Source organism: Sceloporus occidentalis, unplaced genomic scaffold (genome assembly GCF_023333645.1).
Source record: "Sceloporus occidentalis isolate IW3139 unplaced genomic scaffold, rSceOcc1.0.p SCAF_181, whole genome shotgun sequence".
NCBI classification, from domain to species: Eukaryota; Metazoa; Chordata; class Lepidosauria; order Squamata; family Phrynosomatidae; genus Sceloporus; species Sceloporus occidentalis.
The window spans coordinates 1,695,793-1,711,427 of NW_028317161.1; the positions used below are offsets into that span (position 1 = coordinate 1,695,793).

General features: G+C 37.1%; 1 protein-coding gene across 1 annotated transcript in view; it reads right to left on the bottom strand.

Annotated features, from left to right (window-relative positions):
- Positions 1-15,635, bottom strand: part of LOC149278777 (ubiquitin carboxyl-terminal hydrolase 45-like) — a 41,465-nt gene that overhangs the window by 21,198 nt on the left and 4,632 nt on the right. Inside the window, exons 5-7 of the mRNA XM_089501768.1 lie at positions 4,907-5,046; positions 2,622-2,717; positions 1,429-1,559 (exon numbers count right to left, since the gene is read on the bottom strand). Of these exons, the coding sequence (XP_089357894.1) occupies positions 1,429-1,559; positions 2,622-2,717; positions 4,907-5,046 (367 nt within the window). The remainder of the gene's footprint in view (positions 1-1,428; positions 1,560-2,621; positions 2,718-4,906; positions 5,047-15,635) is intronic.

Sequence of the window (15,635 nt, forward strand, 5' to 3'; positions counted from 1 at the left end):
CCCACGTATACACAACACTTATCTGAAGCACCTTGGATGAAATGTTAATCCTCAGCTTGCAGGCCTTTTAAATGCAATATTGCAATAGTTCCTTATATGTTCTTGTTGCTGTGGAGGACAGTGATCACTTGGTACTGAACGAGGGAGGTAATGGACTGACAGGAATTAGGAGCAGGTACAGCTTTAAGTTAATGAGTTATGTAAGTCAATTAATAATACAATTACCACTTCTACTAACTTTTCAAACTGTGAGCCTAATGCAAGTTTTGCAATACTTTAAATGGTACTATCGGGTGTTCTTACAGCTTTTGTGTGTGTTGCCTTGCGCAGGTTTATCCGTTATATATAAATACGTTTGTCAGCAGACTCAAAATTTAAATTTAACCCTTAGGAGTTTAGCTGCAAGAGCATGAGAAGAGCCCAATTTATTAGCCTTTTTTTTTTTTTTTTTAAACTTGCGCTACCTACTGATCCTCTCGTGACCTGTACTAAATGAGTACCAATGAAGCACTAATGCTTGGCAGCAAAACCTCTTAAGAGAACAAAACAGCCCACTTTCTCAGTAAGAACTGCATCTGTGGGCCTGCAGAGCACATAATTAGCTGGGTGATTTAAGTGATTAGCCATCTTCAGCCCTGTTTTCTTGAAAGAATTAAATAGAGCCTTACAAGCTCTATGAACTCTGCACACAAGCTATGTAAAATGTTTTCCATGACTAGAAGCTTTGGTAACTCAATAATTTCATTCTATGCATATTTTCCTAAATGTTGAGATGAATATTTCTAGTGGTGCTTAACATAAGTGTGTATATTAAAAGAGAGACAGAAACAAACAGCTTGCCAGCAAGTTCACCTTAATACTAGAGAACCAAGTAGTAAAGATTAGATCAAAAACAGGGAAAAGAAAAAATTTTGGTGCGCTAAGCTAGTCTCAGGCTCAAATAATACAAATGTATAATGTGAGGCCTACCAATGTAGGAGGTGAGAGTAGGTTCTCACCCTATTGAGAGTGTGCCTTGACGTGGCGGGTGAGCTTAATTATGCTTTGGCCAATTCATATAACCAAAACCTCTCATTTATATTATGTTTATATATTTGTTGCCAACTTTATTAGGGTGAGAAGCGCAGACAGTATTTTGTTTTTCTTATCCTAAAAACACCCTACACTGGTTGGCTTCAACCTCAACCAATGATACATACATCAGTATGTGTTACGTTTTAGCTGTTTTCCTCAAATTCAAATTATAATAAATTAAGTTTATTATTATTATTATTATACAAGATCAGGACCACTCCAGAATAATACGGTATATACTACTGTCAAGATTTTAAAGCAATGTTATTGTTTCTGCATTTAGGAAGTTCTTCGGTTTCTGAACATAGGTAAAACAACAGAGGAAAAAATAATAATAACGCAAAATGTCCTTACTTTTGACAAAGTTGGCTAAAGAGCACTTTGGGAGAGATGGGTTCTCTCCCAGCCTCTTTCATACTGTGCAGGAATAAGAACACTGCAGATGTCAAAGGGCCAGGACTTGAGACACTGATTTCCAGAGGTTCCTAAAGGAGAAATGCAAAAAAATGTGCAATTAGTGTCATTTGGCCACTGTAAATTATCATTAATAATTGGTGTTAGTTCCAGTGATGGCCAATACAAATTTACTGTAAAACGTAAGCAAATAGTATAAGCCACCATGTTTAATCACTATCTTTCTTAGAATAAGAATAAAAACTAAAGGGCTCTGAAAACCGCTTAATACTGTATTGGCCCGAATATAGGCCGCACTTTTCTCAGCCACATATGCAGTTCTGGGCGCCGGCGGGTGTTTTTTTTCTTTTTCATTTAGCCCTGCTGCAGGCAAGCAGCAGGGTATGGGTTCAGGTCCCTCGGCAGCTGGTGGATGTCTGCGCGATGCGCATAGACAACCTCCGCTGCCGGCACTTCCGCCGGCTTTCTATAACGGAGCACCGGCGTGACATAACCTTCCAGTGCTCCACCATAGAAGCCCTGGAGGAAGTGCCGGTAACGGAGGTTGTAACTGCGTAATAGATACCAAAAATGTTAAACTACATGTATTCCTGTTTTTTAGGTAAAATACTGTTTTACCATTCCACTAATGTGTATTTTTTACTGTATATATTGCTGCAAATTTGGACACAGCTGTTCTAAAACAGTGATATCCAACATGATGTTAATAGACTGTTTGGGACAACAAGCATTCATCAAATTGTAGTAGCAGGGCGATGCTGGAGATCTGTAATCCAATAAGCGTGAAAATTAACTGGTGGTCTAGCACTTCCCAGCTACTGTCCTTAGTGCCTTCATTAGATGCCAGCTATGGACCTAGTCTCAAAAAAAAATATGTGGATCCAATTTACCGCACAGATCAGAAACTCAGGTGTGATTCCAATAATGCAATTTACATTGGGCATCCACGGGTCTGAGACAGCAAGCGACTCTAGAATTTCTCTACCGAGTTGCCACAACATAAAGATTAGTGAAACACTAGGTCAACAGAAGTATTATTGAACTGAAGTTTCCTGGCATGCAAAACTTTATTTAGGCCATCATGCAACTATACAGCTATGCACAACATATACAACATAAAATCAGGAACTCACCAGTCCAATGTCGGCATTTTGACCAATATTCATATTTGTGCCCTTTTCCTTCATTTCATTTAGAGCTTCATTGAGCATGTGTGTTTGTGCCAGGTTCTGAAAATAATGACATCTGGTCAGAGAAGTACTCACCATTCGGCTAATGAAAGGCTCAAGGACCCTCTACTGCATGAGATATATATATATAGATATATATATATATATATATATATATAGATATACATATATATGTATTTATTATTATAAAAACAAATATACTAGCTCAGAAGCATTACTCATTTTATAAGATGTCTAAATTATCTTTTTCAGTTTTTAAATTCAAAGCTAAAATGACTACAAAATTGATTGTGGGAGTAGTTCTTGTTATTTTTGATTGATAATGTCCCACTATATTCTGCAACACTGTGCAAAGGGTAAACATTATGGAAGAAAATAAAAGGAGAGATAACCCCAGGGATGGAAGGAGCATTTAAGTTAAAAGGGGTTAATTTTGCTTCTAAAAACTGACACGACTGAGAAGAAGCACTGAGTCTACCGTAGTGTGCCTATATCTCCACAAACAGTACAATGCACGTCATGTGTATTGTGCTGTTTGTGGAGATATAGGCACACTATAGTCTAAGAATAAAAGCACTCCATTAACTTGCATGTCATGAGTTGTATGCTTTTCTGCTGAATGAATAGCCAGACTGGGTCATGTATGGTTCTCTTATATTTTACAAAAAAAATAAAATAAAAATAAAAACAACTACTAAATTAATTAGAGATTCTAGAAAAATACAACTTCACAGTGAGGTTATTAAGAGATTTCCCGTAATGAATGTAATCAACGATAACCATGTGTGGTAGATATACGTATATCTTTCTGAGGTTCGCACTAATTGGGCACTTTGGCTACCACTTGAACCTTGAAACAGATCACAAACCTGACTGCAGTAGCTCACCAAAAAAAACACATGACTAATTGGACAGTTATGCCGGATTAAAACCAATAATCACAAATGAGCCTTGCTAAACATGCTTTACTCAACAAAAAGGAATTTGTATACTTTTGTTAGACATCATCAGAATATACAATGTGTCCCTTTTTTCTGAAATGGCTTTAGAAAAGCCTGAATACTATTATCAGTTATTATTATTATTTAGTGATTTAATGACATCATATGCCACAGCGCTGTACATTGGAAACATTGATCCTTCTGATTCAGTATACAGAGGAACAAACTGGGGAAATCTCACTGATATAACTATGCATTATCCAGGGCTAGACAATTTTTCCCAGCAGTAAAAGTTGGGCCTTTATAATGAAAAAAGGAAGTCAAGGGGATCTATTCACTATATAGAGAGTTCACAGGAGAGTGTGCAAGATTTAAACTCCTTGACTTCACTATACATTATGATGGTCCAATCCATGGGAGCTCCTGCTGCAGTGAGAGATTGGCTGCCCCTGTATAATGTATAACTAAATCAGTGAGCTTTCTCCAGTCTGTTGACACATTAAATCATACAATATGCAAGACAAGCTCGGCCCTGCTTGCTTGAGAAACTCGCCAGTGCTGACCCATAGTTGGAGTTATTCACTAAAAGAAGAGTTGGCTGAAGAGTTGTGGTCTTAACTTTCTCACTTCACTATTTAGTACGAAGGGACAAGACCAGCAATGTTCTCCATGGCTATTCATTATGGATGGTGAAGCTGGCCCTGTATAATTTATACGTCAATGTCTACCTAGGTTTTGAAGAAATTTCTCTGATTTAACTATACATTATACAGGGAAAGCCAATCTCTTTTTGTAGCAGAAGCTCATTCGGGTCAGCTCTTCATAATGTATAGCAGAGTTAAAGAGCTGAACCACAACTCTCTTGTCAACACTTCTATTATCAAATAAACAGCTTTGAGGCTTCATATGTACTTATTGCTTCATATTGAAGTAGGAAGAAAATACTTAAGAGATGTCATGTATTTTTCTCCACAAGGAGAAAATGAATGTGGGGAGTTTTGCTAACAATATCACAACACTATAAATTAAAATGATGTCTAAATAAAAAAATAGAAAAATAAAATAGGAAATAATTGCATTTTCACCTGAAGAAAGCTTCTCTAGTAGGCGTTTATTGCTATTCATGGAAACAGAAAAATATAATTCAAGTAGAAATAGATCCCCTCCAGAAGCATAAATAAAATGTTAAAAAGTGATTGTTTCTCCTAAAAGGTAAACAAGTTTTATAATGGAGTGGCCATGCATGCTTTTATTCCTTTAACTTTTATATAGATGCACAGTGTTTACCTGCATTACAGCATTAAAGAAGCAAGTGTTGCCTAAATTGTTCATTCCTTTCACTAGTATTGCTGTGTTGTGAATAATGCCTTTTCCTTTCTGATTTCCACCGTTTTCCTCCCGTAGTCTAATAACCTTCGTTGAAAATCCTGCAACATGAAACACACATTCAGTAAAACACATTTCTACCAGTCCTTATAGAAGTTATAGAAGTCCTTAGACCTGAAGATCAGCAGAGAACAAATCACCCCCCTTCTAATTTATACAATTAAAATTGATAACATAATACACATGCTAAGACATACTAGGGCAGAAGAAGAAGACTCCACTCTTGCAAGCTTACAATATATTATGAGATTAAGAAGGAATAAGTCAGAAGGTGAGGGACTGCTTGGGCGAGGATGATTACATTATAGCAAGGGTGATATGCAGAAAAGCCCCCCCCCCAAAAAAAATGTGGGTATTAGAAAGATGAATTGTTGGCTTCTCTTGAGTTTTAGCAATAGGATAAGAAAATTAGTCTGGCAGAGCTGTTCAGCATGGTTTGGTGAAAAGTGGGAGAGGAGAAGGACAGTAAGTAGACAGTTGTCATACTACCAACTGCATATCACAAAGAAATTGTGAAAAATGCTCTGAAAAATACCCCTCGTCTTATATTCAAGATCATCTTACAATCAGACTTCAAATAGAGGTCTGACTATACAACAGCGCTGCAGGGGACTTGGATCCTCAACCTCCACTGTTGCCGAGGCTTCTATGGAGCACCGGCGTCACATGACCTTCTGGTGCTCCATTATAGAAGCCCTAGCAGAAGTACCGGCCGACAGCAGCAGAGGTTGTGAGCGCGCAGACGTCCCCCAGCTACAAGAGAGGAGGATCCCCCGCAGTGCTGCAGGAGACCTGGATCTCCTCTCTGGCAGCCGGTAAATGTCTGGGCTTCTGTGATGGAGCACCGGCGTGACGTGACCTTCCGGTGCTCAGTATTAGAAGCCCCAGCGGAAATCCCGGTTAGCAGCGGAGGTTGTCTGCACGCATCACGCAGATGTCCACCGGCTGCCCCCACTTGACACCAATGGACATGTCAAGGGATGCATCGGTAAGTTGGGGGGGATAAGGCATATCAGGAGGGTAGAGTGGCATGCAGGGGGTATAAGGCATATGAGAGGGCAGAGTGGTATATAGGGGGATGTAAGGCATATCTGGGGGGGCAGAGTAGCAAGCCGTGGGGCAGAAAAGGAAATAAAAAAATGCATTTTTCTCAATCATAGTTTATTATTAAATATGAAAAAAATAGTTTACATGTGAATTAGTATTTTCTAGTAAAACTTTTTTCTTATAGTGTAGTCTTATATTCAGGCTTTTTTTTTTTTTACTAAATTAATATTAAAATTTTGGGGGGGGGGTGGTCTCCTAATCATTATAATTGAGCAAATACGGTATTTTTCTAGGCTATGTGCAAAGTACACATTCACCTATCAACCATCTTCTTGATTAATAGTCATGAAATCCCCCCAAAAAATAATGTTTCCTAGCCTAAAAGTTCAGCTTAAAGAAAATAAATGTTTACCTCTCAATGTTGGATTTAAAGAATAGCAAGCATATAATTCATCTGACCTGAGATTTAAAATAGGTTAGATATATCTGTGTGTTTGGCTTATACAGCACATCCAACAACTGGCTGGAAAACATCTGTTGAACCAGATGACAATATGTTTTTACAATTGCCATTAGCAAGCAAATTAGGTAGCCAGATGTAATCAAATTACTAACATTACCATACGTTTACAAATTACAATATAAGACTATAGCTCTATAAAGAGGATGCAACAACATATCAATGCAATATGCATTATTTATTTCTCAAAATGCAAAGCAGCCTTTTTTCTCCTGTAACGAAAATCTTAACTTTCCTATGATTACAACTGCAAATATAATTTCTAAATGCACTCGTATATTGTTGCTTGTTCTAAATATCTCAACACATTTTACAGATAGTGTCTGTCCTCAATGTCATTCTACAGGAGTGGATCTCATCAACATTGTCAATTAAAGAGTCCAGATGGATGAGGTACAATAAGTGAAACCTATAACCAGTAATGTGTCTCATTTAAAAAAAAAAAAAGAATAAAAATAGAGGGATCATTAATGTCTAGCCTGGAGGAAGCACGGAAACATAATATCCACAGTTTAGTCTCAAATTCCTGTGCCAACTTCCACAATGTGGCAGCCTTCGCATTAAAGATGAGCATTAGTGACATTTCCAGAGTTTAAAAATATTGATTAATACTGCATGTCAATGCAAATGAGTTATGGACTTAATAAATGCCAGGAAAGGTGATTCTGCAATCTAGATTTCTGACATATGAGCTCACATATTTGTATTAATGAGTTAAAGACTGGCGTCTCATTAAAGAGTTCTTAGCAATATAGTGCGGGCCAATTTACGTTAATGGAATGTTTATGCCAAAAGGTTGTTCTACAGAGCAGCGGCCTGGAGATCTCCTCCACGGGGAGCTCCTTGTTCTTTTCCTACATGATCCAGAAAAAAATAATTACGTTTCCAAAAACTCTAATTAAAGAGAAACAAAATGAGAAGTCGCACACAATATTTTCTGGTACGCTGATCAGACAAAGCTGCCCAGGCATATTTTCCAAGTTGAAGATGCATCTGCAGGATATGTGGAAACATGCTCCTATGCTGGAACAGAATATTTAAGTCCTGAAGTCATTAGACTTTTTCAGTAGTTGTGAATATTATTTTTTAAAGAAGAAAAATCTTAATCAAATCAATATTTGGCATAACCACCTTTTGCTTTCAAAACAGAATCAATTCTTCTTGGTGTATGTGCACACAAGGATCTCGGCAGGTAGGCTGTTCCATACATCTTGGAGAACTAATCACAGTTCTGTTGATTTAGGTAGCCTTGGTTGCTTCACTCCTTCTCAGATAGACTAGATAATGTTGAGATCAGGGCTCTGTGGGGGCCATACCATCACCTCAAGGACTCTTTGTTCTTTACACTAAAGATAGTGTTTAATGACTATATTTGGGGTCGTTGTCACGCTACAGAATAAATCTGGGGCCAATCAGATTCCTCCCTGATTCTACTGCATGATGGATAAGTATCTTCCTGTACTTCTCAGTACGGAGGAGACCATTCATTCTAACCAAATCTCCAACTCCATTTATAGAAATACAACCAAACAATTGCAAGGAAGCTCCACCATGCCTTACTGTTGCCTGCAAACACTCATTCTTGTACCGCTCTCCAGCCATTCGGCGAACACACTGCCTTTGGCTGCAGCCAAATACTTCTAATGTTGATTCATCAGTCCAGAGCACTTGCTGTGTTTTGCTGTCAATGCAGTAGATGGGTGTTCCAGGGTCCTACTGTTTTCTGCCAATGCTGAGCTGATGGCACTGCTGGACATCTTCTTATTGCGAAAGGAAGTAAGCACAACGCGTATTTCATCTGCTGCACTAGGTTTCTTTGGATGACCACTGTGACTACGGTCCTCAACATTGCCTGTTTGCTTCTTCAAAAGAGCTTGGACAGAACATCTGGAAATTTCAGCCTGGGAGAGACCTTGCGGATGTAGTATAAAACTACCTTGTATCTTGTTGCTGCGCTCATTCTTGCCATGGTGTATGACTTGACATTAAACTGGCTTCAGCAACCTCATCTTGTTTTAGTTAATGATTGTGTTTTAACCTATATATTAAATTGATTATCATTAGCATGTGTTTGGTATAATTGTTTAATCTAACTATATGTCTACAAAATCCCTCACTTTGTGTTTCTAGATGAATTAATCCTGTTTTGAAGGCAAAGGGTGGTCACAACAAATATTGATTTGATTTAATTCTTTTGCTCAGTCACTTTGCATTTTGTCATATTATAAAGATACTATCAACATGTCTAATTTTAAAAGCATTCTTACACTACAGGATGTTTACATACCTCCCTAAAACTTTTGCAAAGTATTGTATATCCTAAGACAGTAATAGTTATGAGAAACAACTTAAATATAAGTCTTGTATGTTACATGAATCTAACATGGTATTGTGTGGCTAAACATAGCACAAATGTGATATGTGAACAATATAAATATGGCTGACATATGAACAAGGAGAAACAATATGAATATAAGATTTCAGCATTTTCTTACATTGGGTTTAAAGTAACTAGGGCTTTTTTTATCAAAAATCCACTCATCTTTGAGCAGCACATTCCCTATTGTTCTGAGCTCTTTTTCAGTTACTTGTAAAGCAGAGTCTGAGTTACTTCTTATAATCATATAGTTGGCACTGTTTTCCAGTCATAAGCTCGAGCACCTTGAGACCCGGTCTAACTAAATTGTTACTTTTTAGCTACTGTTGCGTCCATAACACTTAGAAAGTGCTGCCTTTGATGTCATCAGATTCTCCTCTCGGATAATACAGGGGAGAAATTAAGCAGTGAAGGTTTAAAGGCTAGGTTCTTGTTGGGAATAAAGTCATTGGGAAGGTAATGATAATATATATGTATGTATTGTAATGAATGTAGAAATTCAACTTATTATTAAATTAATTCATTCAAATTGCTTTGATTAATAATAGTTTCATTCCCAAAACTACATTTGTACTTCAATGTGTAAATGCAGTTCCTGATATCCATGTATGAAAGCATCTATCAATACAAGCTGTTGAATTCTTTCTTTAAAGAACAGTAATAGACGTGTATAAGCATATGAGAAGTAATATGTGATTAAGAACTGTATTTCCGTATACATCAATGTAACACAGTTGTTGCCTTTCTTCATCAGCATTTCTAAACATCTGGGAGAAGCATCTTAAAGTAAACAATGTTCAGATGCCATCTGGACAAAACTGCGGGCAAAAATGAAATCCGAAGCATATGGAAAAGCAGATTTTTCTCTTCCCTGCAGCAGTACAGGATGACAAATGTCAGACTTAGATCTGAGCACGCTTCACTGTGCTATGCTTTGCTGCACCACCTGGCTCTCCTTGCCTGGCCACCAAATATGGACAGCACTGTCACAACGGACCATGTCTGCAGGGGAAGCTCAACGCATTTCACTTCATGGTTAAATGGCAGCTTCACACAAGTACCATCGTCCCATTTGTCTTCCCTGATGTGCGAATATATTCAAGAGACAAATATATTCGTGTTTTGCAGAGCAAAACGACAAAAGGAGAGCAGAGAATTAACCTCTAAATATTTATTTGGACATTTTTGGTCCAATTTTTTCCAAACCAGCGGAGGTTCATACTGAGTAGCAATCACTTGCTTCTATGCGAGTTGAGCTATTGATTTTGGTGGAATCTCAACTTGTCAAAAACATAAAATAAATCATTAGTAATACTAATTTGCATGCAGTAATACGAATTAGAGTCCATGCAAATTTGACTTAAATATGAATGTTACTTAAAGTGAAAGCTGGAAAGGCCAGTTCCTAATAAACCTGAATGCATCTGTCTTGCACTTACAACATAATATTTAACTCTGTGACCTGTCTTCCATTTTTCCTGGCCCAGCTCTCTTTTTTCTTCTTCAATATCTGTAAACTAAGTTTGATCTGTACATTAGTGTGAGTTCCAAGTGAAGGGAGTGAAATGAATACTTTAAATACCTTAGAACAACTGGACCATTACCCCTTAAAGATGCTGTTCCACTTAGAAATCCATTACACTCTTAAGTATGCTAAGCAAATACACCTTAGTAGATTTACCACTTCTGAATGTTTAATCACCTAAACACAACATAGAAATTAGTATTTGCATTTGTGTCAGTTAACAAGTGTTCCTTGTTCAAGAGTACTAGAAATGCTGCATTTTCAATGCTACATTTACTTATAAAAGTGATAAATTCAGCAGAGCATGTGGAAAAGCAAATTTAAAGTTATAGAAAGCTCGTATACTTTTGTGAGATGATTCACTTAGTTGTTTTAATACTATAATTAAAAATGTAAGTATATGAAAAGGTTGGGGGGGGGGAATATAAATGTAAAACAGCGAAATCCTACAATTATGTGCAAAACCACATTTGGTCGTACAGTAACTGGACTTTGTAACAATGTCAATTTAAATGACGCCCAGTTTCAGCTTTGTAATCTACATGAGTTGTAGTTAGAAAAATGTAAATAAAATTATTTCTTTCATCTTAAAAAAAATATTTATCCAAAGCCTTTGTTTGCAAGTCTTTTCACAGTGCCGTATTTTTATTTATTTTCTAAAAAAAAATAATAATAGTAATCTTTGTTCCAGATACTATATGTGCAACCTCTGCCTCAAGGTCAAACCACTTGCTATTGAACACATCTCTGGAGATGTTCAGCTGAAGGCCTCCGTAAAAAGGGCGCAGTTAATAGAATTCTTTTCTGAGACCTTCTCTTCTTGTGCAGCATTATACAGCACTACTAACTCTTCAGACATTCCAATTAAAATAAAAAATGTACTTCATTTTATGGTACACAATAAACCTACCCGAAAACCTAACTGTTGGAGTAAAAATAAATACATTACAAAAAACCATACTACAACAGGAACAATATTTACCTCATACAACCCTCTACAGTTATACAGACAATATAAGCCCAGCTTTATATCGTTTTTTTTTTAGGGAGAAATATAAGCTTAGAGTCTATTGCCTAAGCAAAAATAATTCACTGTGCTTTTTTTCTTTTAGATTTTTACGCCCTAAACATTACAGATACATGGAAACGTGTATGAGAGAGAAAATGAGAGAGTTTCATATCTTCTTTTTCCTCAACTTCGAATACAACAACAACAAAAAAAGAGGAAGTGTCCCAAAGTCATATTTCAACAAAAACTAGGTTAAAAACTACAGCTGGAAGAGATGCTATATGCATTTCAGGCAACAAATTCAAAATGGAAAAAAAAAACCCAATATGGCTCTTGAAATGTCCAACTGGCTCCCAACACGCCATTGTTCTGTCCTGCTTAAGAGAACTGAATAAGAATTATCATCTTGTGTTTCCGATGAATAGTACAAGTGTAAAGCAGTGTGAAAGAAGTAACATATGGTGCTTCGAAGGGATGGTGTCCATGACAAAAGCAAATACATGAATATGATGTCAGATCGACAATAGGACTTTTTTGAGGCATGTTTCTCAGGTAACCCACTTGCCTGACGAGTGAGAGCTTCAATGTAAACACACAAAGGCTGCCAAGAATATTAGAATTACACCTGCCACTCCCTGAAAGGCTCTTAACCTTTTCTACAACAACTTTCTGGGTGGCTCTCCCTAGAAAGCAATCTTGCTTTATTCGTCTAGTGTGTCAGAAATGCGTCCTCTCTCTCAGACGTGGTATGTATGGCTTGGTGGGCCCAGCAGCCCACAGGATCAGCTGCGAGATGCTCACAGCTGCAAGCATTCTTTTGGGAACCCAGCGTACGTCTTTATCCCTGCCGCTTCATGTAATTACGGAAGTCTTTCATGCAGCGGTAATGTCATTTGCACATTTTTACAGTGAAGGCGCATTTTTCGTAGACACCCGAATGAAAATCAGAATCCTAGCTCCTACATTATTTCAACTTCTATAGAAAAGAAAACACTTTGCGTAGTTCAAGAGCATGTAAAGCGATAAAAAATATCTAACCTACATTTAATGGATGATAAAACAAAATGTAATCAATCCACAGGAAGTATAAATATCCAGACCTTGTTGAACAATTCCTTAAGTAAAATACATACTGGTAAATTACCAGTGAGAAGCATTAATTGCATTAGAAAAATATACAAAACATCAAACAAGCCATTCTTGTTAAAGTGCAAGATTTTAATATAATTGAAAAAAAAATGAAGACATGTTGCTTCCACGATACAGTACTTTCTCTTCAATGTTTTAATCCCTGTGACTGACATATTGAGCATTACTAAACATGTTAATGTTCTGCATGATAACACTGTGAATATCCTAATTATTGAAAATGATATTAAATAGCTGTCGTAGTATAGAGAACCCAAATATGATAATTATGGATTTAATCATCTTAATGCTCAAACCAGCTTTACCATACTTTAGTAGCAACTAAAACATAAAAAGATACTCATGCCTTCCATTTCCTCAATACTTGCCAAACATAAGGCCTTTATCACATTATATGCGATTCCTCCTCATTTCTTTATGGTATCATTCGTGGAATGCTGAAATGCTCTCAAAACACCTAACCAGACGTAAAGAGTTATAAAGCCTCTAACAAAATAAAAGTGCTAATCTTATTTAATCCATATTTACTAGACATATCCCTACATTTTTGGGGTTATGCTTAAAAAAGTGATTCTGGTGTAAAGACAATCCATCAAGATGTACTTATTTACCTATAACCCCCATGTAATGGATTAAAAAACCCTGGTGCAAAGCTTTAAAGAAAAAAAGGGACACAATTTGTAAAAAATCATTAGTTGCTTGCTATAGTGATAACACCACTTACCACATTTTCCACAGGAACCAATATTTTTATGTAAACTCCATATGATTACCAGAAAGAGGTTTATTGGTCCTCATAAGGTACAGACATATGGATTTGAAGGTTTGACTGTGTACAGGAATAGGGTATAAAATATATTTAATCCACACTTTTAGGACAAATAGCATCAGTTGAGTATAGGCTCTGTTCTCTTTTGCAGTTTTATCTACGTTACAACTGAGTATTTTTATATCTTGACATAACTTAGATGATACAGTATTGTGATGATACAGTATTGTTATATCGTTAAGACTGGAAGTCACCTCATCTAAGTTTTTATTATGCAGAGCTTTAAATTATTTCAAGTCACCGGACCTGTTGACTATGACAAATTACTAGTTACCTGGTCGGCTTCTTTGGTGGGTTTTACATTGAAAACTTCTAAACAGTAACAAATATTCCTTCTCTTCAATGGCTTGATTTTAGTTGTAATTTAATTACAAGAAAACTTTAATGTGCTTTAAAGTGTACCCTGCTTATATTTTCCAAAACCTTAAGCTAGAAATAGGGTAAAGCTTAATTGCTTTCCAATTTCATATCCTTAGTAATGCATTAAAATTACAATTTCCCCAGCACACAGTTAACTGCATGATGTAAAGTAATCAACATAGTCATAGGGGTCGATAAATTTGGTTTGGGTCTAGGACCCAGCAAAATAAGTTAGTTATGTTTTTATTTTCTTGGCTCCCAGGGTTTGTCGAACCTGGCTATACATTTGAACACTCCATTTAGTAACAGACACACTAACATCCTATGCCGTATAGCCCCTTACAGTTTAACACACACACACTAACATTCGCTGCTCATGTAGACACATGCTAACACCACACACTATATGCTGGCATACACACATGCTATAGTGTAACATAACCAAAAGCATACACGCTAGCACCACACACACACAGGCTTACTATACTATATAAAATTTACACACTATGGACACAAACACAATGACTCTGGCACTATACATTTACAGACATGCCGACTCACTATACATATACACACTGATACTACACTATACACACTCACAGCCCTAATTATATATACACACACACACACACACACACACACACACACGGTCTCTGACACTACAGTATACACATACACGCACTGACTCCAGCACTATACATATACACACACAAACACACTGACACTACAGTAAACATACACTGACTCTACACTAGTAGCACTATACATCTACACACATAAACGCTGACACTATAGTATACGCCCATACACTACAACCCCTCCGCCCCCACAGATCACGGTCTGACAGCCAGGGAAGGTCTGTGCGATGGACGCAGACAACCCCTCCTGCTAACCGCACCTCCTCTCTGCTGCAACGGAAGTTGTGTATGTGAATCGAGTAGAGATCTACACGCTGCCCGGACTACGCACCGGGGACTCAGACGTACCGGTAAGTGGGGGGGGGGGGCAGGAGGATCCAGGTCCCCTGCATCGTTGCGGGGGATCTGGATCTTAGTCTCATAGTCAGACCTAGTTGAGGTCTGATTATAAGAAGAGGGGTATTTTTCAGAGCATTTGCTCTGGAAAAAACCTTGTCTTATAATCGAGCAAATACGGTATATATATATATATATATATATATATATATATATATATATATATATAAGATGTTATTTTTATTTTTCTTATATACAAAACACATACAGTACTGCACAAAGGTTTTAGGCAAGTGTGAAAAAATGATGAAAAGTAAGAATGCTTTCAAAACTATTTTTTTTATCATTTATGCAAAATGAGTGAACAGAAGGAAAATCAACATCAAAATAATGTCCACCCTCTGTCTTTAAAATACAACTAATTCTCAGGTACACTTGCACACAGCTTTTTAAGAAACTCAGCAGATAGGTTGGAGATATATTGGAGAAGCAACCACAGTTCTTGTGTGGATTGAGGCAGCCTCAGTTGGCTCTTTCTTCGTGTAATCCCAGACAGACTCAGTGATGTTGAGATCAGGGATCTGTGAGGGCTATATTATCACTTTTAGTTCTATTTGTTCTTCTTTACACTGAAGATAGGTCTTAATGACTTTGGTTGTATGTTTGGGGTCGTTGTCATGCTGCAGAATAAATTTGGGGCCAATCAGATGCTTACCTGATGAACATGCATTTCCCTGTACTTCTCAGCATTGAGACCATTAGTTTTGACAAAATCCCCAACTCAATTTGCAGAAATGCAGCCCCAAACTCCACTGTTGCCTAAAAACATGCATTCGTGAG